This window comes from Toxotes jaculatrix, chromosome 3, assembly GCF_017976425.1.
Source record: "Toxotes jaculatrix isolate fToxJac2 chromosome 3, fToxJac2.pri, whole genome shotgun sequence".
NCBI lineage: Eukaryota > Metazoa > Chordata > Actinopteri > Toxotidae > Toxotes > Toxotes jaculatrix.
The window spans coordinates 12,070,256-12,094,717 of record NC_054396.1 but is presented as its reverse complement, the minus strand read 5'-3'; the positions used below and the strand labels follow the sequence as shown (position 1 = coordinate 12,094,717).

Sequence of the window (24,462 nt, the reverse complement as noted above, 5' to 3'; positions counted from 1 at the left end):
TTGATATTCTCCTCCTCATGACTCAGAGTGTCTGCTCCTATAGAGGGCGAGCTTTTCGTCACACATGACTTTGCAGAAAGAAGATAAGGAGGTTTGATTAAAAATCTGAACTTGGTTGTCACACACTGTATCTTCACTGTCATTAGTTCACAAGGAACAGTTCAACTGGAGTGAATTACACGTGGCAGAGGGATAAAACCGGATGGAGTATCTGATGGCGCAATTATCAAAATGACTCGGACACTATTTGGGACTCTTGCGTTGGGAAAACTTATGTTTATTTTTTTTTTCTGACGCTAGACACATGTTTGACTTTGAGGCAATTGCCTTAGAGAAGCTGTTTGTGACTCATTCAGTATCCCTGGTCTGTCCTGCCAGCAGGGCTCCAGGGACCACTTCATTCTGGAGAACAAGTTCTGCGTGGCGCCGCGCAGCTGGATATCCTGGAACCAATCCTAAAAATAATTCTGAGGAACCGACACTACCTCTACCTCCGTGGGACATAAAACATGCGAAGCCTCAGTCAGGGGGTCTCAGTCTGCACCCACAAAGTCAAACAGGGAACTCCCTCGACGTGTTTCGGCTGTTTCTCCGCTGAGCGCACACTCATCCAGCATTCGTGATCATGACTTCGGGTCTGTCTTACTCTAAAGCCGTCTACATCGGGATGGAGGTGGTGATCGCCGTGTCCTCGGTCATCGGGAACGTGATGGTGGTCTGGGCTGTGCGTATTAACCGGTCTCTGAGAGACACCACGTTTTGTTTCATCGTCTCTCTGGCCTTGGCTGACATTGCGGTCGGGGCTCTTGTTATCCCCCTCGCCATAACCATCAGCATCGGACTCAAGACGCACTTCTACAGTTGCCTGCTGGTCGCCTGCACAGTGCTCGTCCTCACTCAAAGTTCAATCCTGGCGTTGCTGGCCATCGCCATCGACCGCTATCTGAGAGTCAAAATACCCATGAGGTAGGCTTAAAGGTGAATTCCTCTAGTTTTCAATATCTTGTCTCATTTACAGAAAGCCTTTGTGTCTGGACCGCTGCTCGGACCAAGGGCGCTCACCGAGACGGGTCCTTTCAGTGTCATACAGGCTTTTCATTTCACGTCCATCCAGAAAGGACTGTAATATGTTGGGTAAAGGGCTGTGTGATCGTTTTAATTAGTATACAGTAACATTAATGTTGGGCTGAATTAATTAGCTTTCACATTATTATTCAAATTGCAGTGTGTCAGAGTCACATAAAGTCTTAACTGATTTTACGATAAATACAACAGGAAATCTTTTCACTGATTAGTTAAATCATACATTATTTATTTAAATGACTTAAGTACGTTTCCAACACATAATTTCTTACACAAGTCATTCCAATATTACGATTAAAAGGAGCAGAAGGAAGACAAAGAATCTCAATATAATTAACTGCATGTCCTCTTTCGAAAATAAATAAATAAATAACTAACTAACACTATATAACATAACACTATATAACATAACATAACATAACCATACATGATCTGACTCTGCCAGTACTTAAAACTTACAAATGATCATATTGTTATTATTCATCTTCTAAAATAAACTGGGTATAGAGGCTGTTTTTAGATGAATTTTGGAAGCCTTAATATGCGTTTCAGCTGCAAACATACTTGTACCAGGCATGCAGTAGATAGATAGATAGATAGATATACATATAGATAGATAGGTCATCTTGGTGTACAAAAAGACAGTTTATTGTATTTTCAGATGTAGGATTTACAAGGTACAAAAGAAGGCTCAAAACCCATTTGGCACTTTTATAACTGTTGAATTTCACATGTGTGGGGGTGCAGGCTGTTAACAGACATGAACATGTGCAAGAAGCATGTGGAAGTCATACTTGTACTTGATCTTTAGCCCTGCTGTTCTGCATCGGTTAGGGCAATATCATGGTGGAAATTGGCATTTCTTTTGCGTGGTGGTAGATCTGACAAGTACAAAAGGAGATTTTGAAACTGTGAATGTCATTATCACTTTTGCACTACCGTTTTGGCCTCGCCTCACTGTAATTTAGCTTGAAACTCAAGTTTCCACTTCATGTTGGCTCATTTGACAATAAGCCTGGAAGAGTCTGGCAGAGAATGCATGATTGGTCAATAGGCTCATGGTGGCTGGTTGATGGATTGCATAATTTCTTAAACTGGCAACCAACACACACACATAAAAACATGTACACACACTTAACTGAGAGAACAGTTATACAGGGCACAATGACACTACACAGGAAACATTTGAAATATACTGTGTGACATGAATACAAATCCTAAAATATTTCTCTTCAGTAATGGCATCAGAGATCCCCAACTTCAAAGTTCAAACACCAGTGTTTTTTTTACTGTCTTGTGGTATAGTGATAATGTGAGTCACAAATTGAGTTCCCCTCTCTAAACCACCCCTGGGAGTCTGGAAGGACACAGTTTAACAACACTTGATTGGTTTTTACTGTCGTGTCGGCACTGTCATGACAAGGGTGGTCTGTATTGCTGGTGAGCTTAGCTGGAGAATATGATTTGCAGGTGGGAGACGAGGGTCAGAATCCCACAGGAAAGTAAAGCTAGATGGACGACAGTCAAATCCAGAGAGAAATTTTTATCAGACGGACAAAAATCTGTGTTCAGACAGACAGCCGAGCTTAACAGGCAGCTGTACAGAGAGTTATGAGAACACAGGTTTAGATAAAGACTGACGTCACATTTGGGAAGACCTACTCTGGACAGGGCCTCTTTAAATATCCTTTCATTCATTCATCCTGTGTTGTGTCTGCCCCACTCTGGCTGAACTGAGTGTGTGTTTACTGTAAATGGCAGAGTGTGTGAGGCAAGAGCAACTGAGAGAAAGCAAGGGAGGGAAAAAGAAGAAATATGAAATTTTGGCTCTAGCACATATTTCAGCAGTGTGTGTTTCTGTGTTAGCCAGCGAGTGGGCGTGATGATAAGACAGAAAAAATGTGCCTCACACATGTAAGAGAATGAGAGTGCAAGAGGAAGAAAGAACTGCTTTTGTCAGTTTTGTGTCAAGTTTTTACTCCTTAGAAAAAAGGTTTAATTTAAAAATGAACAATCTACCATAAGCCCTTCGACACTGACTAATTCATGGACCTCTCTTATAGCAAACTGATGTGTGGGAGAGACAGGACTGGTGATGTCCCACGCAGAAATGTCCGAGCTTGTTTATGCTTAACGCTGCACAACTCATAGGAAAAGAAGACTTAGCAGATAGTATGTTATCTGCCACAAAGAGATCAAAAAGACATGGGGAATTACAAGACAAGACAACTCTGTATGATATAATTCAGTCCAATGCATCAACCCTACAAACTGCAATCTTAAAGCAAGATTGTGTAACTTTTGAAAAAAGATCTTCCTTTAACAAATAAAAAAAATTTAATCTATAAGCAATAATTCCCTCAATTTAACACCCTTAGGAGTTTTATTGATAAGTCTGAAATGACGTGTCGCTTATGGTGGCTAATTAGCTAATCTTAGCAAACATTAGCAAAGGTATTGCACTAAGCCCTTTTCTTGCACTTAATCCATGTTTCATTATTTACCACTGTCCCATAATTGTAACATGTGGCAACGGTGGACACTGTTAAGCAAAAGTTACACAGTCTTGCTTTAAAACTTGAAATAACACTCCAATATGCAGTTGAAACAAAGGGATTTTGTAACCTCCTGATAACGATCTGGCTGTTGTGTTAGACTGCCTATAAAACAGGATACAACAAAACAAAATTTTCCTATCATTTTATCAAACTTCAGACTCAAAGTGTAATAATTTTTAAAGATTTTATAAAAACATAATATGGACCTGCTTAATTGATAGTAAAGAAGAAATCTGAAATCTGATGATTTTTTTTCTCAATGCTTTATCTTCTCCCTTGTTGGCATAGCTACAAGCGAGTTGTGACCCCTCGGCGAGCTGGTACAGCCGTGTTGTTGTGTTGGCTGGTATCCATCATAGTGGGCCTCATGCCTATGCTCGGCTGGAATAACCTGCAGCGTCTCCACAACACCTCCCTGATCACAGACGACCTCTTGGTGATCTGCGAATTTGAGACAGTCATCAGCATGGACTACATGGTCTACTTCAACTTCTTTGGCTGGGTGCTGCCTCCACTGCTACTCATGCTGGCGATCTACGTTGAGATTTTCTACATGATCCACAAGCAGCTCAACAAGAAGGTGAGAGTTTTCAATCTAAAGACAATTTGCTATGAAAACAGACTTAATGTGAAATGTTTAGACTTAGGCTAAATTTATACGCTAACGATCTTGTCCTTTATCTTTCTGTAGGTGACAGCGAGCCACACAGACCCGAGACGTTACTTCGGCAAGGAGCTCAAGCTAGCCAAGTCACTCGCCCTTGTTCTTTTTCTCTTCGCAGTCAGCTGGCTCCCTCTTCACATCCTCAACTGCATCACCCTCTTCTGCCCCGCCTGTGACAAGCCAGCATTCCTCATTTACATCGCCATCATCCTTAGCCACGGCAACTCAGCTGTCAACCCCATTGTTTATGCTTTCCGCATCAAGAAATTCCGCACAACGTTCCGGAAAATCTGGAAACAGTATGTGCTTTGTCAAGACCCAGTCGGTCGGCTGCCTCAAAGAGGGAGCCAGAGAGTACAGAGTCATGAGAGGAGGCTGAGGCAGACCGAGGATGATGACGATGATGTGTGACCTTTGTCAACTACTGGTATTGCTGTGTAACTGTAAAGTTTCTCTCCGAAAATGGAAAGAAAGGGGCTTTATTTTCACACTTGAGGGATTACTGGTCAAAATAGCCTTAATGGCGTTGAAGGATGTCAGAGGGATGAAAACAGACAAGGGAACTCCATCGTGGACAAAATGATTTCCTCCATCCAACATGCTCCAAGAGGACAGGGTGTCAAATCAGCATGGAGACACGATCAACAGCCTAAATCAGGCTTTGATTTAGATAAGACTGACTGTTTGTTTGTTTGTTTCTCCACTGGCTGATAAAATGATGATGATTTCGTACGGGAGAAGGGGCTTCTCATCAGTTTCAAGACCAACCTGTTGAACTTGAATCAGTAAGTGTATATCTGTAGCACATATGGTACAATAGTAGTGTATCCTTTACTCTGTTTTTTTGTTGTTGTTGTTGTTTTTTTTTTTTTTGTTTGTTTTTTTAAATCTGAACTAGTTAAACATCTTAAGTGCTACATTTACATTTGCTTATTTCTGTGGCCTTATGGACAGAAAAACAGGAACTGAGGACAAATGTGACATTGTGCCAAATAGGAATCTGGTAAACCAGCGCACGAACACATAGTTTGCGCAATCAGTTTGGTGCCTCAAGAGGGACCAGGATACAGGATGTATGCCGGCTGAATTGATGAAAAAAATATTAATAGATTCGCCTGGCATTAAAAACCAGGATCTTTGGTGTGATGAACCTCTGGTTTACCAGCTGTGCTAATGGCAAATTTACGTAGCAATTAATCAGACTTGTGGGCTTTACACGCCTGTGGCTTGTGGTGCATTAACACATTTGAAGACTTTTTTTTAAATCTCACACACCATCTGACCAATAGAATGACTACTACTAGCCAATAGTTGCACATGAAAATAACACCCATAGTTAAAGAAAATTAACTTGATGCTCATCATTAAACATTTGTGGGCAATGACAGTGGTAAAAACCATGAAGCTACCTATAGTAACCCTGTAACTCTGTAGTTCCATCAGTGTTGTTCAGTCAGAGACTGTGAACTTAAAGAATGTTGGAGCTCCTCACATTCAGCTCATTGAATTTGATCTCATTAATAATTATAACAATTAATCATTAATAATTATACTTATTTTAACTTTATAATGTACCTCTACTGCACATGTATCTGCAGACCCTTTCTATTACTCGCAGGTGTTTTTGCAGTCACTTTTCCTATGATTCTTTGCAATGAAGTTGGTTTACTAGTGTAGCATCATCTCCTCTGTCATTTTTGCTACAGGGCTAAACTGACTAGTGTTGCCCTTTAAAATGAGTGAGATTTGACATGAAAAATACATGTTGACATGGGACTGCTGACACTAATAATATGTACTGTATGTAACTAATGTATGTAGGCTATAAATGTTAATGGGAGATTGTAAACTGGGATTGTATAGGACTATAAAATTCACCTCACTGATCCAACACTTGCAGATCTCTGTAGTGTCATCTTACAGCTGTTGAATGAGCAGATTTGGAAATCCACCCTCAAAGCAAGTCAGAAGATTTTTTTTTTACTTGATTAAATAGTAAGCAAAAAAAATGTCACAGCATGTAGTGAGCCATGATTTCTATTCATAATGCTGTCTGTGTATTAGCAGGTAGAAGCATCAAAATCCTCTCTGTGCTTTATGACAGAAATAGCATCTCACTTTCCCTCCATGCTTCTCTGTATCATGGCCATCAGTGGTGGGAGGCCATTTTTTCTGCGCACACATTGATCTTCTGTCACTTGGCAGAGAGTGGGCTGATGTGTGAGTAAGTGAGGACATTTTGAGGGTATAGGAGTCCAGGGGTGAGATGGGAGAGGGTGGAAAGATAATTCTGTTTACAAGGAAACCAGAGGGTGAAAGCCCAGGTGAGGAACTCGTGAAGAGTATACATCTCTGCGGAGGTCATGGCCACTCCGATGTGCTCCCTTCAATAAAACTTGCTTGTTAATGTGACCTTGTTGATCTCGACTATGTGCAGAAATAGCATATTGCAACCGGCTATGATTGGCAAATCTCTGGGTTGCACCAGTGTTTGCATATGGGGATTGGGAATTGGTAAAAGCTATAGGGGAAGGTGTGGTAATGTGAGACACTTTTTACATTTCCTCCCCTCCAGGCAAGCTAAAATGATATGTCAATACAATTTGCACATTTATTATTAGTTTAGGATGTTTTCTAGCAACATAAATCATCAGAATGTGTTTAGGACAAAGGGTAGTGGAAATATGATTGTTTTTAAAAAAGTGGTCAAGTGTCTCACTTTGCCCCAGACCCGGTGTAAAATGGGACAGACGAGAAGAATCAAGGGTTTAATGTGAGACAGCTTGGGGTAATCTGATACACTTACTTTTTTCCCCTTAAAAACTACTATAACCACACATGTTGTAGCAGTAAGACTCCTGACAGCTAACTTGACAGCTACACATTCTAGAACTAATAACAGAATCATGATGATCGGTCAATAAGCACATTTGAAATCACTCTAAACAAAATCAGAATCAGAATCAACTTCAATGTTGAAAAACTTTAATGTTGAAAAATTGTCATTACAACAGCTCTGTTTGCTGCAATAGAAGGGCAGTGAACATTCAAATGACTGAACCAGTTAGATTAGAACAGTTTGGGTTCAGAACACATAACCTAGCTATTACTCAGTCTGGGGTAGAACACAGGACCCTTAGAGCCAGCTAGTACACAGTCTGGTGGTCAGAACACAGGACCCCTAAGAGCCAGCTAGAACAGCATTGGACTCAGAACACATGACCCACCTGGATTAGAACATCAGGCTCCTGTCATATCCACACCCTTCTAAGCTTACGCTATATTCCAGCCATAAAGGTTACAGGGAAAGCTAAGGAGTTGCTCTCTCCGTGTGGTTCCTCCACGCCTTTTAGGTTGGGGCAGCTTCTTCATCACATCCTTTATGGGAACATGTGCCACATCATTTTCCTTAATGGCAAATGTGGGTCTTTCCCACTCTTTTGTGTTTCCTGGGATTCTTCTGAGAAATTGTGCAATTATTTCGTCATCCTCAACTTTCTCAATCATGCCAATGTAATGGACGCTCCTGGTTTTTGTTGCAAAGTTTACTATGACCAAGTCACCCACGGATAAATCTGTGTTTCCTGGATCACTTCTCTCATCCTCAGAGCTCTCTTTGTCAGGACCATCATCAAGTGGGACAGGGGCATCACTCTCCTCAGAGCTGCTAACTATGATCTTCTTTTTGGATGCTTTCTTTTTCGGCTTTCCCTTTTCTTTGATAGTTTGCTGTTTACCTGCCAGTTTCTTTTGTCTTTCTTCATGGGCCTTTTCGATTGCCTGCTTCTCTGGAGTATCAGTCAGTATGGCTGTCTTCACACGCTTTCGTTTGGTTTGTTTTCTGGGAGGACATTTGGGAAGTGGTAAGATTTCAGGAGGAGACACATATCCAGGTTGGCTGGAGTCACATGGCAAATTGGAGTAAGCTGGGGAGGCACATCCATGTGTAGGAGATGAAGAAGATGGATTAGCATCAGCGAGTACAGTATCTTCAGCGGGTGGGATATCCGCAGGTAGATCATCTACAGAGTGTGGATCATCTACAGAGTGTGGATCGTCTGCAGTGGCAGGCTCAGGGTTTGGCCGGTCTGACACCATGGATGGTGCAAACGCTTCATCAGGGAAAATATCTCGGTTATATGGGAAAATCCCAGTGGACCTAAATCCCGAAATGATGTTCGTGGTGTCACTGCTGACATGAAGGCCTCATTCACAAGTCCTGCAATCTGGTAGATGGAGACTGTTTTGCCAGGGTTAGATCTCATCCAGCCATCCATAGCTCGGCTGTAGTGGGTCTTGAACGGGCCATATACAGTGCGGTCGAGAGGCTACATGCGATGAGATGTGTGCGGTGGGATGGTGAGTAGAACAATACCATTGTTCTTTGCTGTTTCCACAGCCTTAAGAGAGACATGAGCTTTCAGATTACCCAGGAGTAGCAGTATGGGACGGTCAGGGGTGCAGTTACTGTGCTTTATCAGGTGGTCAAGGAACTCTGCCCAGGTGTCTTCGTTCATCCATCCAGATTGAGTGGCGGTACCTTTGGCTCCTGGAGGTGCTCCGGTCATGAAGCAGTCCTTAAACCTAACTCTGGGGAAGACGAACATCGGGGGTGCGGCATTTCCAGCAGCATTCACTGCACACACCACAGTCACCAGTTCACCTCTCTCAGCCGATGTGACAGAACCAACCTGCTTTTTTCCTCTCTCTGTGACAACCTGAATCAAATAGAAAGTTTAGAATTAATGGCATGTGCAATCAGTAGGCTTCTGCAGGTCTAAAGGTACATGTATTTCTTTTCAGTCTCTTCATTTTTTCCAGTTCATAAGTTCAAAACATTACTTAGCATTAGTTTCAGCATTCTGTCAAAAGTTAGTCATTCTCACAACCCACTCAGTATCATTCTGGTGTTCTCTAGTGTATTGTGTATAGGTTACCCGCCCTGGCTTTTGGACTGTAAAGACGCCAGTTTCGTCAACGTTGTAAATCATGTGTGGAGGAAATTTATGCCTGTTAAAGGAGAGGCAAGAGAAGAACCATATCAGAATCAAAATCAAATTCTACAGGTAAATCCTCCATAAAACATTAGCAACTAAATAATTATTTCTGTCACCTGTCCATCACTACAGCCAGATTATCAAAGAACTCCCCCACTGTCATTCTGTTGAAAGCTGTAGCTCTTCCCAAGGATGTTGCCTCCGGAGTTCGGACAGAGAGATTGCAACGTGCTAGGAAGCCGGAAAACCAAGATTCACCTAAAAGAGTATATAATTACTCTAAGATTAAGCTTTGTGGCAATATCAGTTCGTTAACCTACACAATCATGTGATCTCTTGTATACCCTAGCCTACCTGCACACTGGTTCGTTGTCCAATTGTCAGGGACAGGGATATTATTTTTATTGGCATATTCAAATGCCAGTTGGCGGCACTTGAGTGGATTGAGACCATGAAACTGGTCAGCTAGTTGTTTCAAGTGTTTGGCAAGGTCCTCCTCCATCTCATCTGTGAATATTCTCTTTGCCTCAGCTACTGCACCCCAGGCTACTGATTTTACTTCCCCTTTCTCTTTTTTCTTAATGAATCTTTGGAGGCTTGACTTGTCTATATTCCTATCCTTGAAGTCCCTTAAGGACTTCTTTCCTGCCTTGACCTCAGCGGCTGCCTTCTCCATCTCCGCAAGGGATGCTTTGCCCCAGGTGGTCTTTCTGGTGTATTTTCTTGGCATTATGGCTTCTCTACAATGGCTATAACATAAAAAAATAAAACAAATGTAATGTAATATTACTTAAAATATGTTTCAGACTGAACTTAACTTCTACCTCATGATGGGGTAAAGTGAGACATGTATCACTTTACCCCAGAGCATTTGTCTCGCTTTACCTCACATCCACCTTTTTAGAAAAAACACCCTCTCTAGCATTTCAGGCTAATCTTCAACTAGCATCAATCACAGAGTTTCATATGATGGTAGTTCATGAACATGGATGATATAAGTTGTTCTACCTGAATCAATTTGTTTTGACACAATCCTTGATTAAGTTGACAGGAAGAAATTTAACTTTTACATGCAAAAAACATATTTTTATCAAAAAAGCATGCTTACCAAATCACCATGAGGTTCTTTTCTTCATAGCCAGGGGGAAATGGGAGGGGCTTGAAAACACCATGGTCACATGACCACAAATGTGTTCCATTGCCTAGATACAGGGGTTGTCTCACATTACCCGATGTCTCACATAACCTCACCTTCCCCTATTAGCCTATTAGCTGTGCTACGCCATTCACTTTGTTCAAAATCCTCTGTTAGAGTAAAAACTGACAGGTTTGCTGACAGTGATGAGGCAGGAGCAGACGGCACAAACATGTCTTTTTAATAAACTATGAAGATACTGTTCTGTTAGCGACTGAGCTAAGCCAACAAGCTAATGAATGTGCTCATTGAGTGTCACAAAGCTTGTTAGCTCAGAGAGCTTGATTTTCCTTTCTGAATAACTTTTCACTTAGTGAAATGGTGTTCAGTGGTTAAAAAAATGCCAGGGGAAGTAAACATAACGGTAGAAAGAAAAACAGAGAGAAGCTCTTAGAGTTATCATGACTGACTAGCACTAGCCCAGCCAGGCCGACTAGTGTGCTAGCGGGTTAGCTTGCCAGCTACAGCACTCCACCAATTACCCTTTCCCCAATCTATTTTATTTGGACAGTCGAATGTCATTTTGTGGTGTGAATGCTACTCAACACGGTGTCTTTTTTTTTTTTTTTTACTTTTCTAACAATGGGGGTGTCAAAGGCGGAATTTACATAGTGGCTTTAAGTTTTAAGCTGTTTACTTTTACTGAACATTTGTGATAAATTCAATGTGATTTGTGCAATACTCTAAGATGTACATTAACAATATTTTAAAAAATCTGTAGCTTAGACATTGTACATGTAGACATGTTAATCTGTTGTGCTGGAGGCCTCAAAGCTGAATGTGCAAATATGGTGAGATGTTTTGTCAATCTACAATTATGAAGGAATAAGTGAATAAATAGGTCAATAGATGGAGTCAAAACACAGAGCAGACTTTTTATTTCATTTATTATACTGATTCAGACCACAAAGAATGTGATGATCTCAAGTAGTTTTGTTATTCAACAGAAATTCTTAGAAAGGTGTTGTTGCTGGTTACTTACTCAGATTCCAGAGTATTTCTTTCATTGCCTCTCCCTTTTTGTGTCAGACATACACACCCATACAGACAAGTCAAGTCAAGCTTATTTAGATAACCTGGAAAGCACAGGTTCCAGTGTGCTGCAAAGTAAGGGCCATACTGTATGATACAAACACAGCTCAGTGTTTGTTATTAAATACTTTTACATTTGACTTTAAAATTCTGTCATTTAAAATTTGATTGACATCGAAGAAGTCTATGGTTGTTGATGTTTTTTTTTTTTTACTGTTGTACCTGACTTAAATGTGTACCTGACTTAAATAGCTTTTCAGTTCCACCAAGGGAAAAAAAATATGGAGTCAATTTTAAATTGAATAAACATTTGTTAATTTTCACTTCTCAGACACAGATAAAGCTAATGACATTGTTGCACTGAATTGCATTACTTGCTGGAATGAAGCCATTGTCACTCTTATTAGTGATTTTCCTGTCATGACATGTCAAAATATTATTATTATTATTATTATTATTATTATTATTATTATTATTATTATTATTATTCATTTGGGAATGATAATGCTGGCTGTGAACCTGGAAGGCTATAAGGATTCACGTCAGAAAGATTTATTCAGACAACAAAACATCATCTGAGAAGAAGATGGACAAGGAAAAAAGAAACACTAGTAACCTTCATTAATCAAAAATGATGTATCCAAAATATAAATGGCACCTGTCTATCTCTCAGGTTTGCTGTCTGTGTAGTGTTATTGTGTCTTTTGTGTCTAAAAACACAAACGGCAATTTGAACAAAGGTTAACAAGCCTTTTTACCTGGTGTAACAGAACCCAATGAGAAATGTGTATTTTTACTGCCTTAATTAATCAATGAGTTGGTATGTTTACACTACTGTGAACTGAAATGTCAGTTTATGATAAGTCTGGGAACTGCTGCATTTATGTAGTTTTATTATGTAGTTTTTCTCCTTAATGAGCTCTGTTTGTTCTTACTCTCAATGAAGCCCCTTAGTCATGGTACTTTTAAATGGAAACACAGACTTAAAGGCATGCTGGTTGGAAATATTCACCCTATAAATAGAGAGACAGAAAGATAATTTTTCTCCTCACCCTGTAAAGCTTGAGGGAGGATCCACCTCCCAGCTGGTTTCATGTCTGCTGGCTCCAGAAGTCCCCCATCATGTCTCACAGAGTTAGTATGGAGTGGGTGCAGACTGTCAAACAGCAGCACAGAGAGGTGTTACTGTGCAAACAGATCAACTTCGGGAGTGGTTGTGAATATGTGCTGGACCAAGGGTGCAACAGCTGTATATTACTTCAAATCAAATAGATGCATGGCAAGCTAATTCATGCAACTTCAGATTCATTGTTAGGTGAAGTAGGTGTTTGGTGTTTGTGAGTCAAGACTGTCAGCAAGAATTTCACATATTTTTGTGCACCCTTGACTTTCCTCCTTCCTCACAGAGGTGAAAAGCTACAGTCAGATGCCTCTACATCCCAGTGTGAACTGCAGCCAGAGGGCTGCAGGCTCTGTGATCATGATAACAGAGAAAAACAGAAAAGACCGGAAAAAAAGATGAAAAGATGAAATATAATATTTCTCAGAGGATGCATTCTGCAAAAGGAAGAGAAACTTGCCAACACAACATAAAATTAGGTCTGGGTTAATCTTTTTATCTTTTTAACAAACATCCTTCTGGTGGCATCTTTCACATTGGCACCTAATGAATGAAAATGTTCACTGCTGCACTCTGGTGGTTAGTACTTAGAAGTGAAACAACATAGTTCCATGTTAATAAACATGGAACAAGACATTGAAGATCATATACAACACATTTCAGATCTGTCTTTTACAAACAGATGTAGAAGAAAGTAACATCTAATCTCATTTATGATAAATGGACTTTTCTACCACTGTATTGTATGTTAGCTCATTTTTCTTGTGATGCAGTTTTCGAGAATACACATGTGATATATATACAACACCACTGGTTGTTGGGGTAAAAACATCATATCTACTTACAGTATTTTTTTCTTTACAGACACCAGAGTTTCCAGTGAATGTTGCTCCCTTGTGTCCCACAGAATCCATTAGATTTAAATGTTACAGGCGGCATTCATAGACAATGGTCTCCACAAAGTCTGTTTATCATTGTTAGGCTCTCTAACAATGATAAACAAAAGGCACATCACTGACCAACAAATGCTTATAGATGTTCAAGTAGATTTTAATAGTAAAATTCAAATGGCCTCTGTGGAGATACTGTTATACACTATTTACATGCAATTAGCAGTTTTTAAATGTTGTTAAAAGGTTTAGGTTTTTAAAATTCATAATGCATAATCCTCTGAATTGCAGTGGAGTAGAAGTTTTAAATAACATGAAATTCAAATACTCAGGTAAATTACAAGTACCTTATGAATTAAATATTAAATATTAAATAATTAAAGTTGGCTGAGTTGAGTTGGCTGAGAGTTGTAACAAGGCCAGTTCAAATGTACCGAACAGAGTTATCAGGGGTTATTGAGGCCTTCTTAGATGCTACATGGGAAGGAGTTAAATAAGATAATTATGTAGTATCCAATTATGAGTTGTAATTGACAAATCCTACCAATTTGGCAAACTGGGCTGGTTGAAATAATTTTATTATGGAAGTAGAGTACTTCTGCATGGTATACCCATGGTATACCTATTTGTTCTAAAGGGGAGCTCTTGTTCGTGTGACTTGAGAAGCAGATGATAGTTGTTTTGCAGATAGATAGAACAAGACAACTTCTTCTGTGTTCCTTCATCACTTAAGCTCTAGTTTAACAATTTTCAGCACCAACACTGAGCTACTTTTTATTACACTGGAAACTAGATTGCTAGCATATTTATAATACGTGTTCATGGGAAATGTATACTTGTTATCCCTGAGAGTTTGTTAGATATATGTCTGACCTTTTATTGACCTATGTCCTCACTTGATCCCTGAGATCCTCAGATGCCTCTGCTCTTATTGTTCCAAGGTCTAGAATTAGACAGAAAACTGATAAGGCCTTCCTGGTGAGGGTCCCCAGACTTTGTAAGGACCTACCTGAAAAGATCAGGTTTTTCAATTAAATCACTTTTATGAAATTGCTCTTCAGTGAATTATTTTCATTTTATTGTGATGGTGCTTTGAAAACGCCAAATAAAAAAGGTTTATAGTAGCAACATATATCAAGCAACAATAGTAATATTATTAATTATATGATTGTACAAATAATAATATAAAATGCATAAAATTATTTTTTTTTTAAAGTCAGTGTCATATAAAGAAAGTGATGATACATAACTTTCACATTTTTATTGTAATCATTATAAAAGCTAACAACTACAAATAAAAAAATAAGGGAAACATTGCATACATTGTGTAAAATATTGGAAAAGTAGAAGCTGAGTCATCCAATAGATTTAAAAAAAAAAAGAAAGAAAATCAGGGTTTGATAGTTTAAGACATATTAAAATACCCGTAATTCAAGTATTCTTCATTTCATTCTTCACTCTTGGATCGGAACATGGTGAGTGTCTTTGTAATTAATCAGTACAGAAAATACAATCAATTCAAAAAACAGAATAATATATGAATGAAGAAAATTAGAGCCTACATTACTTATTTTACCTTGAGATAAATGAGATTTTTTTTTTTTTTAAATACCAGCACAAACAGACCCGTGGAGTATCATATTTTCATATTAAGTGTTCTAAGACTATTTTTATGAGACTGGAAGTTATTTAAATCAATTGACTGTTTGCTTCATGGTAACCTACCTCTGATGACAATTAATCCCTGTTATTTATTAACCTATGCAGTGAATGAGGTGCAAGTCACCATGAAGTGAAACAATTTCTCTCAATAGTAGTTGCAATCCACTTTATCTTCTTAAACTTTCACATCTTTAAAATTTTACAATCATGTATTCAATAAACTGAACACATGATATCCTTGACCTGTGATGTGCACTTGCATCACAAGAACATGGGGTTATTGCAAGATAGTTTAACGGAAACTCCTGTGTTTATTTGTACGTGTGGTTGTGTGTGTGTAAAAACTCTTTGAGTCTTAGTGTATGATCAGATATCTGCCTGTGTGGTAACCCTGAACAGACAGATTACAGACCGATACAGTGGCTCCACGATGTCATCTGTTCAAATATTGTTGTTCAAGGAGGCGTACTTCATTACTGACATGCTGGTTTGGCAAGATTCAGTCTTGAATATCTGCCACTCGACTCTGGGGAGGGAAAAAAACAATCGCATTTACTGTATTCAAATAGTACACACACATTATATTCAAACAGACAAAAAAAAGCATTGGTAAATTTCAATTAAAAAGGTGTAAAAACTACACATCCGGTGCTCATTCAGACCAACAGAGGCCCTGGTTTGTGACGGCATACATGTTTAGATAGTGAAACTTGTTTCAGTTTGAAAAATAGAGTGAGTTAGGCTTATCAGATACTCCCAGCACCTAATGCGGCAGGTTAAGCAAGTTCAGAGCTGTTTTCATTTCATAAGGATTTTGTTATCATGAGGGAAGTGGCAGAATGACTGTAAGCATGAGGGACCCTGGTTATGATGCAGTACTTGCTTCCTATGTGCAATTTTCCTCTTCATTTTCAACTGGGAGTTAAGTAACAGTAAGAATTTCCCTATGGGGATTAATAAAGTTATTCTGATCTGATTCTGATTCAGCCATTCAATGTCTCATCAGCTGTGGTGGTTTAAAAACAAAACTTTAAATGGAAGCACTGTGACAAGGGATTATTTCTTCTTCTTTCTAAATGAGGGGGAGTGATGAAAAAAAAAAAGAAACTCATCTTACAGATGTATGACGAGTACAGATGTACTATAATGACTGAAACATATCAACAAACCCACAATCAAAAAACAAAACTGACACCAAATGCCTGATCTGAATCCTCCTCTCCATGTATATTGTTGAACTGTGACTGTGTGTGCACTATTTTGATTATTTTTATTTCTATGGTGCATTTTATATATCATTATAATGTTGTCATAGATTGATCTGTAAGAGCAAAATATGAATGGTTAACCTCTTTGGCTGACATTTAACTGATACAGTGTGTAATGTTTGCACAACAGGGCTTGTTGTATACTAATAGATGCCAGGTGCAAAGGGCTGGTACAGTCCTAAAAAAAAAAAAACAAACAACTTGACCCTTGCAACAATTAACCTCCTGTCAGCACAGACTTCTCCTGTTCCTTGTAAATTATGATGCATCCTAATTCTAAAAAATTCTAAAAAATCCTATAAAATGCAAGTTATTGTTATATAAGTTGTGCAATTTGCGCGCACACACACACACACACACTCACACTCACACTCACACTCACTCACTCACTCACAAAAAGGAAAAATCTACTCACCCATCCACCTTGCTGATTCACCCATGAGCCAACATTCCTTCTGAGGAAAAGCTCCATGGCATTTTTGACTTTAGATTTCAGCTCTGGGCATGATTTCTTGACATAGAGCCCAAAAGCCACTGAGGCCCTGATGAGCTGCATCTCTGGAGCGACTTCAGCCCTCTGAGAGACATGAGTCTTGCACATGGCCTCCACACCACTCCTAAATGCTGCCTCTGCGGCCTGAGGTGGGATGAGAAAAGAATTAAGATTTTACAGGGATTGAAATTCAGCATAAAGCCTGTGTAACATCACTGACATAGTAAGACATAAAAACGGGTCCTGACTACACTTCGAATTCTCCACTCACCCATTTTAATCAAATGTGTTTACAGAATCATTTCACGCAAATTACAAGAAAAAAATACCACCTATCTCGGGTGATTTGGCAATGCAAATAGTTTTGGTTTCATTTTGCCAAATTTTGACACATCCTTAACAGAAAGAACTTATGTTTGTGCTACTCGCTGTGTTACATTCAAACAAACTGGGAGCATGGTGGCTTTACATGAACTATGTCCTTGTTACTCTTGATATTCCACATACCTTATTTACCTAGTGACTGTTGACTTCGTGTGTGTGTGAGTGAGTGTGTGTGAGTGAGTGTGTGTGTGTGTGAGTGTGTGTGTGTGTCTGTACCTCCTGTGCTACAGCTTTCTTCAGGTCAGTCAGAGCAGCTTTAAAAGTGACGTCGTCATTCAGAGTATCAGCCACTTGTCTCAGTTTATCAGCTATGAGAACTGGATCAAAATCATCTGGAAAAACAAACAAACAAACACAATAAATAAAACGAACAGACAAAAAACAGCTGCAGTGTTATTATGTGTAGGACCTCGTTACTGACTGAAAAGGTATTCGGAAGTCGACAAGACCCCCCCTCACCCCGACTCAGTTACTCGGAATTAAGATTCAAATAAACGCACAATACTGATTAGTTCGTTTCGAACACTGACTGAACTGCGGAGAACGGGAGTTAAAAGCAAAAGTAATGGATATAAAATGTTAAAGAAACAAACACGACACCCAGTGACCTAAACACCTGGACCTGAGTCTATTTGAGAATATTTGATGATAATGATAATAATGATAATAATAATAATAATATATATATATATATAATCGTACTACCTTAGACCTTAAATTGAAAACGAAAGTACAGTTGACGTAACACACAGCTGACACACCGGCACAATGAAATTATATCAGTCATGGACAAAAAAATGAACAAACAAACCCGCGGCATCAGTCTCCACGTCCATACAAGCATCCAAATTTCGCGACTGAACATCGTGCTCGTCCTCGAACAGAAAATGAATGATTTCTTTCGTCTGCCTCTCGAATGTCTCTTCAGCGTTTGGAGCCATTATTCGTAACCAACACCCCCTGTCAAAAAAACACAGCCGCGGGGCAGAGAGAGTGCTTTATACTTGCAATGCGGAAGTTCTTCTTCTTCTTCTTTTTATTGATTGGCGGTTAGTAAACCAGCTTCCCGGTGTATTTACGCCGGTGGCGGACACACAGCCCACAGTGCTCGGGTGCTGCGTGTGCGCGGTGTTGGTGGACGGATGATTATTATTTTTCTTGACCATTATACACGAATAACCTCTGCAGCAACGCTGGCGGTGTGAATATCACAGACTGTAGAGAAAAGGTGGGTGGATACGCGCATACGTGTGTAAGCCGCAGAAGTTCAGCGAGGTGTGCTCCGGGCGTTACCGTCACCTACCGGACTGGAGTGCGGAACCAGTCGGTTCGCTCTTCTGTCACAGACTGTTGTCGCCGAATACAGGCAATTCAGTCACAGAAAGACCGCAAAGAGACTCAAAACGACCTCTGAGAGACTCAAAATGAGTAATAAGAGATGAGAGAGACGTGTTTCAATTTGAGGATATTGCTGTTATTTTGGAGGGCTGGGGTGCCTTTTACATCTGGATATCAAATTTTTAAAAAAGCATTAATCATTTTCTGAAAGCATGGCCAGATATGGAAATACACTCAACTGTATTTTTAGACTACTTCTGCACTTTACGTGTATTTACTTTACATCAGTTTGACCCAGTTTGACCACCGATTACTAGAGGGGTCAAAAATGCACGAGCACACAAGCTGTGTGTGCATATTATCTCCAAAAGGTGGCGACATTGACCTACTGATGATGCGATGAGCGCTGCCCCACCCAGCTGCACACACCACCTCACACACACTCAAAACATAAATTGAAGCTCATCACCAAAACAAAAAATTTTTTTTTCCCACAGCTGGACACTAGTGGCCATACTTTGTGAACTTGGTATGAGCACACATCAGGATGATTACACACACTGACAAACAGCACCATAACACCATATTATCAAAATGCATTCACACCAATATGTTTTTTTCCTACCATCAAACTGACTGGTACAGATGGGCTGTATTTTCACATGTCGAGCCACTCACAGCCACTCACCTGCAAACTGAACACCGTATATACACTGACCTACATTGCAGGGCAAAAGAGAATAAACTCATTTGGAGCTGATTCTATAAGATGATTCAAAGTATGTTCACTAAAGTGTCTCCTTAGTAAGAGACAGTAGGATTGAATAAATCATTTTTACATTTTTTATTATTTTTTAATAATATGATAATAATATAATATTTTTTTATTGCTTTCTAGGCACCTACAATATTATGGCTCTGTCATCCCTCTATGCTCCTATTAGTTCAGATATTTTCATTTTATTTAGTAATCCTCTCCTCTCTCTATCGCTCTTTCTCTCCACACAGGAGCCAATCACTGATCAGCATGTGCTTTATTAACCAGTATCAACCAACCACAACGTTTCCCACCACCTGCAGCAGAATAAGTTTAAATCAGTTTAAAGGCAAAATTATGTTACTGACCAACAATAGTGTTTAACAGCATAGCTACAGTTAAGCTTCACAGTCTAATCCATTTAGTTTATCAAAACTACACAATTCAAGACTTAAATCCAAGACCTTGTCTCTTTTGATTGAAAAAGAGCTGCTGACTTCTCATCCGATTTTGCTCTTCTTGATGAAAATCTGTCCTGTCTTTGCATTACAGTGGCAGCTGCCTTGCTTGTGATTGCTGAAAGAGTGTGTTTCATTCTCATGTCGTGCTCTGGGATGCCAGAAGATGAGCTGAAAATTTGGTTGCCCAGCCATGCAATTCCATCTCTTCTGGAAAGAACAAAGCTTTTATTAGAAATCATGCACCGGGATAATCAGCAGGGATGTCACAGTCACTTCTGCGCTGTCTGACGCACTGTGACGGCGACACACACAACACTGGCTTTCCATGAGCTGCAGATGAAGTAATCAACAAAATCAATTTACTTCTCCAGACCAGGTTTCCCAAATACTAACCCACGCTCCATCTGTTGATGCAGGAAGAGGTGCAATCCAAAAGAAAGGAGGTGGGGGGATGACTGGTTATCAGGTGATTAGGATGTAAGATTGAGTATCATGAACTATATTAAATATAAGGCGATCAAGCAAGATCTGTAGTTATTTGGTTTGGTTATTTGTGAAATTATGGCACCAGCATTTGGACTTCTTCCTCTTCACATGTGCAAGTAATAATAATAACAAATAAAAAAAACTCTGAGAGGAATAAATATGCTAGTCAGAGGAAAAACACTTCAGTTATGAAGTGTTGTGATGAAACCAACTCAGAACACCAGAAGTAAAATGTAGAGTCTGGGAACTCATTTACGAATGTGATAGAGTGGATGAGGAAGTTTTAAGTTGCTAACCGAATCAATCATTTTAAGAGGAAGTGGACAAAATGTCTGAAAACATATGGGTCGTAAATTTGTGTGATCAGGTGATTGGCAGTGGTGGGCAGCTCACTGAGGGTGACTGGTGGTCAGAAGGTGTATAATCAGGTCTGAAATGAGAGAAGGTTGAAACAAAGGAGGTGAAGGATGACTCAGGTAAAACTCTGACATTCAATAAATACACACACAAACAAATGCCTTGTCTTTAATCACTCCATGGAGTATAATGTTTAAATTGCCTTTAATGTTAAAATGGCTTTGTTAATGCTAATGACATGGGAATTTGACTGTCTGACCACCATAACATAAAATGAGGCTGGTGATGTATTGCAGTGGATGGTGGGAGCGCTGCTGCCACCAGCATTGGTTTGTTTCCTGGGTACGTGATTGTTGGACCAAAGGAAGTCATTTTTGTGGCTTTTGAATCAGTATAGAGAGGAAAGAGCGAAGCCAGAGAGGTTTTCAATTCTTTTCAGCTTAGCTGGGATCCCCTCCTCTGGCTCTGTGTAATGAAATACCTGATCAATAGCTGCAGGTGTTGTTGGTGTTCATTAGTTTTTCAGTGTTGATGTTTTTTTCCCACCTTCAAAGCTGGCACTATAGTCCCAGCATGTCACCCCGCATTATTCCACCTTATTTCTCCTTTGTATTTGTGATCTTTTTTGCTTTCACAAAGCACACGGCCCTGGTTTTAAAAAAATCCTCTTGATCCTCAAATGGTCCCTCTATATTTCTAATTTATTCCTTTTTAAAAATGTATAAGGTGTACATCATATGTGCCAACGACACTTCCTTTTTCTGGGCCACGAAGTTCACTTCGTCTGCTGTTACCTGAGTGATAAAATAAAGAGGTGAAGCCGCCTGTGCCCCTTCACTCAGACTTGCTGTGACATATATCAAACGCACCTTTTGCATTGAGGCCGGCTTTTCAAACTTACTCACTCTCACTCAGTCATGCCAAATGCTCCGACTTCGTTGTTGAAAACAAACTTCATCTTCTGAGTGTTTGACTCCATTTCAAAACCAAAGGTCGAAGTTTCCTGTTCTCCGCAAAGGATTTATCCTCCTCTGAGATTTACCTGGGATCAGTACGACTCATCAGCAAGGTAAGTGTTTGCTGTAACAAGCCGACCTTTTGGTTGCTCTGTTGTTTGTATTAGTGTCGGTGAGGTTTGTTTTCACGACAATAATAAGCTGAACGCTTCGGCCTGTTGCTTGTGATGTCTGGCTGCAAAGTCTTGCTTTGTTTGTTGTTTGCTGTTTTTACATTTTTTGCATTAGTGCAGTTGTGTATGGTATTGTATGACCTTATTTTGCTTTTGTTGTGTGTGTGTGTGTGTGTGTTTTTTTTTTTTGTTTTTTTTTTTTGCACATTAATTGATACCTCATTATGATACTTCCCCGCTGTTAATGAACCTAATGGTGAAATATAAATATTCATTTTTGCTTATTGTGCGTGTTGTGGGCTGAACTGATCTCCCCTTAGGTTGTTGTCTTTGTTTTGGAGAATCTTCTCCAACTACAAACGAGTTACAGGGATGTTAACTATTGTCTTGCACAGAGCTCACTTACATAATTAAATCCTTGTGATATTGGCTATATCAGAAATTCAACATGGCCTTTGTAAGATTTTGGATGTTTTCTACATGCACTTTAGGTGGTTTACTGGGTTTAGATTTATCCATCTCAGTCCATTAGTTGCTGTATTCCATGCAACTGTTGGAGTTGCTACATTGGGAATGGCAGCTACCATGTGTGGGTTCTGGCCCAGTTTTGTTTTTTTTGTTTTTTTGTTTGCAATTGCAAAATTTCTGGTGTTGAGCTCCGTATCTAATGTTGTTTATTAATCCCCAATCTCTGCTGTGTTTGGTAAGCTTTGTGTTTTCTTGTGTGGAATGATACAATTGCCAAATTATACTATTGGCACCATAGATGTCATGCTGCTACAAGGAGAAGGAAATATATTTTGTTTTCAACATTTTCTTCTTCTTATTTTTTGGTTGAAACTCAGAATGGTACCGCTTCCTAGGATGTTCATATCTTGAAATATTTCCTGCATAAAAATTGTTCCCTTCCTGTGTATAATTGAGCGTTATATACAGTATATCATTAACAAGGCATACCATTTTGTTTTGCATTCAAACTCTGGTGCAGCTCATGAATTATTGATCACAGGCTGGGCAATGACAGACAGCCAGGCTACCTCTACACAACACAACAACATACCCTTGATGGTAAAGATTGTGGCTCATCTTTTAATTGCGTATTTTGGTTTGTTGATTCTCTGGAGGAAACAGACATGGACTTTCAAGTTCATTAATTAATTCTCTAGGATTAAACTCTTACCTCTGTCCGCTACTTGTTTGCTGCTGCTCTTACTAATTATCCCCTTTTCATCACAGTTCTCTCTCCCTGTCCGGTTTATATACACAACAGTATAGATCTCCAAATAATTGGATGGAAAACTAGGAAATGGTGATTTGGCCTGTTGGGCAGTTGTTTCTGTATAGCTTATTCTTTGTACCTTTGTATCTGTGACATGGAGTTGTTCATGAGTAAGAACAAAACTTTTTTTTTGGCTTTTATGGTCCAGCTGAATATCTACAGACGCTGTGACCTCGCTGTGTCACCTCACATGTATTATGTTTATAATATCCAGTCCCACATGGAGCTAGTAGCTGCCTTTTTTTGTCTGGGTGTGAGTGCCCTTTTCAAATGGCAAATCAAAACAGTTTTTCTTATTTGTTGGCTTTATCTGTCATCTTGCAGAAACATCTCAAATGATACCAGTTTACACAAAACTTTTCACTTTACTGAATATTCAAAAGGTGGCTATAAATCTTTCTCATCGTAAGAGGAATACAACATAAAAGGAATACTGGTTAAAATTTAAGTCAAAATTGTTAGAAATAAACTCTCTTTTCCGAGCTGTATCTTCCACCGAGTAGACGAAGACACGTTTTGACAAAGGTCAGCAGTTAATCCAGAAACCAGCTGATTTGTAGCTCTGGAAGGTTGAACACATAAACTAACTTTTTTGCCTTGTTTTGGCGTTCCCTATCAAGCGTGACATATAAAAACTTTTGCAAATTTCAACTGCAGAACCAGCTCATGTTTGGGTCTACATGAGGTCCTCTCCATGTGAGTCATGCTGGACATTCCTTCAAAGGTTGCATATCCTTACCAGGTGCTTCAGATCACCTCAGCAGGCATCTCCTATTGTGAGGGGAGCAGCTGCATGAAACTCCTGAACTCCCCTCACTATATCACATAGAGAGAAGCCAGTTCCCAGGAGCCTGACCTCGAATGATTGTATCTGTAGTGTCTTTCAGTTGCTGTTCAGAAGCTGTCATAGTCAGGAGGACAGATGCATGGAGAGAGACATCCTGGGGTTGCAGTGAATATGGTTATTCACTTATCTTTTTATGCAACAGTGAATTCTATCTTCTGGTTCCCAATTATCCTCATGTGGTGTCCTCATCCAAAAGGACTTGCTTCTTTAGGGTGCTAAATTGTGCAAAGAACAATTTCCAAAAACAGTATTGCAACCTTGTGTTTGCATTAGACACTGTCCTGTAGCTGTAACGGAGTGTAGGAAACAGCAAGACAGTAAAGACTGTTAAAGAGAGACAATGAGGAATCATTACTTTGGTGTAGAGAACTTGGAGCAAAACAAAGAACAGCAAATAGGATAAAAACTAGGAATGAGTCTTAGAGTCTGTGATGAGTAGGCAGGATATTAATAAGAGGCTGG

General features: G+C 39.5%; 1 protein-coding gene across 1 annotated transcript; it reads left to right on the top strand.

The window, feature by feature from the left end:
• The first annotated feature begins 308 nt into the window (after positions 1-308).
• LOC121179316 (adenosine receptor A1-like) lies at positions 309-5,102 on the top strand. The gene is made up of 3 exons (XM_041034096.1): positions 309-966; positions 3,930-4,221; positions 4,333-5,102. Exons 1-3 carry the CDS (start codon positions 626-628, stop codon positions 4,714-4,716), a joined length of 1,017 nt encoding a protein of 338 aa, XP_040890030.1. The 5' UTR covers positions 309-625; the 3' UTR covers positions 4,717-5,102.
• The last annotated feature ends 19,360 nt before the right edge of the window (positions 5,103-24,462 follow it).

What these genes read in the sequence shown, in the direction of transcription:
- LOC121179316 (XM_041034096.1), top strand. Translation starts at nt 626, where the DNA reads ATGACTTCGGGTCTGTCTTACTCTAAAGCCGTCTACATCGGGATGGAG. An exon ending in AGAGTCAAAATACCCATGAG is followed by an intron (nt 967 to 3,929) that starts GTAGGCTTAAAG and finishes TTGTTGGCATAG; the next exon opens with CTACAAGCGAGTTGTGACCC. An exon ending in ACAAGCAGCTCAACAAGAAG is followed by an intron (nt 4,222 to 4,332) that starts GTGAGAGTTTTC and finishes ATCTTTCTGTAG; the next exon opens with GTGACAGCGAGCCACACAGA.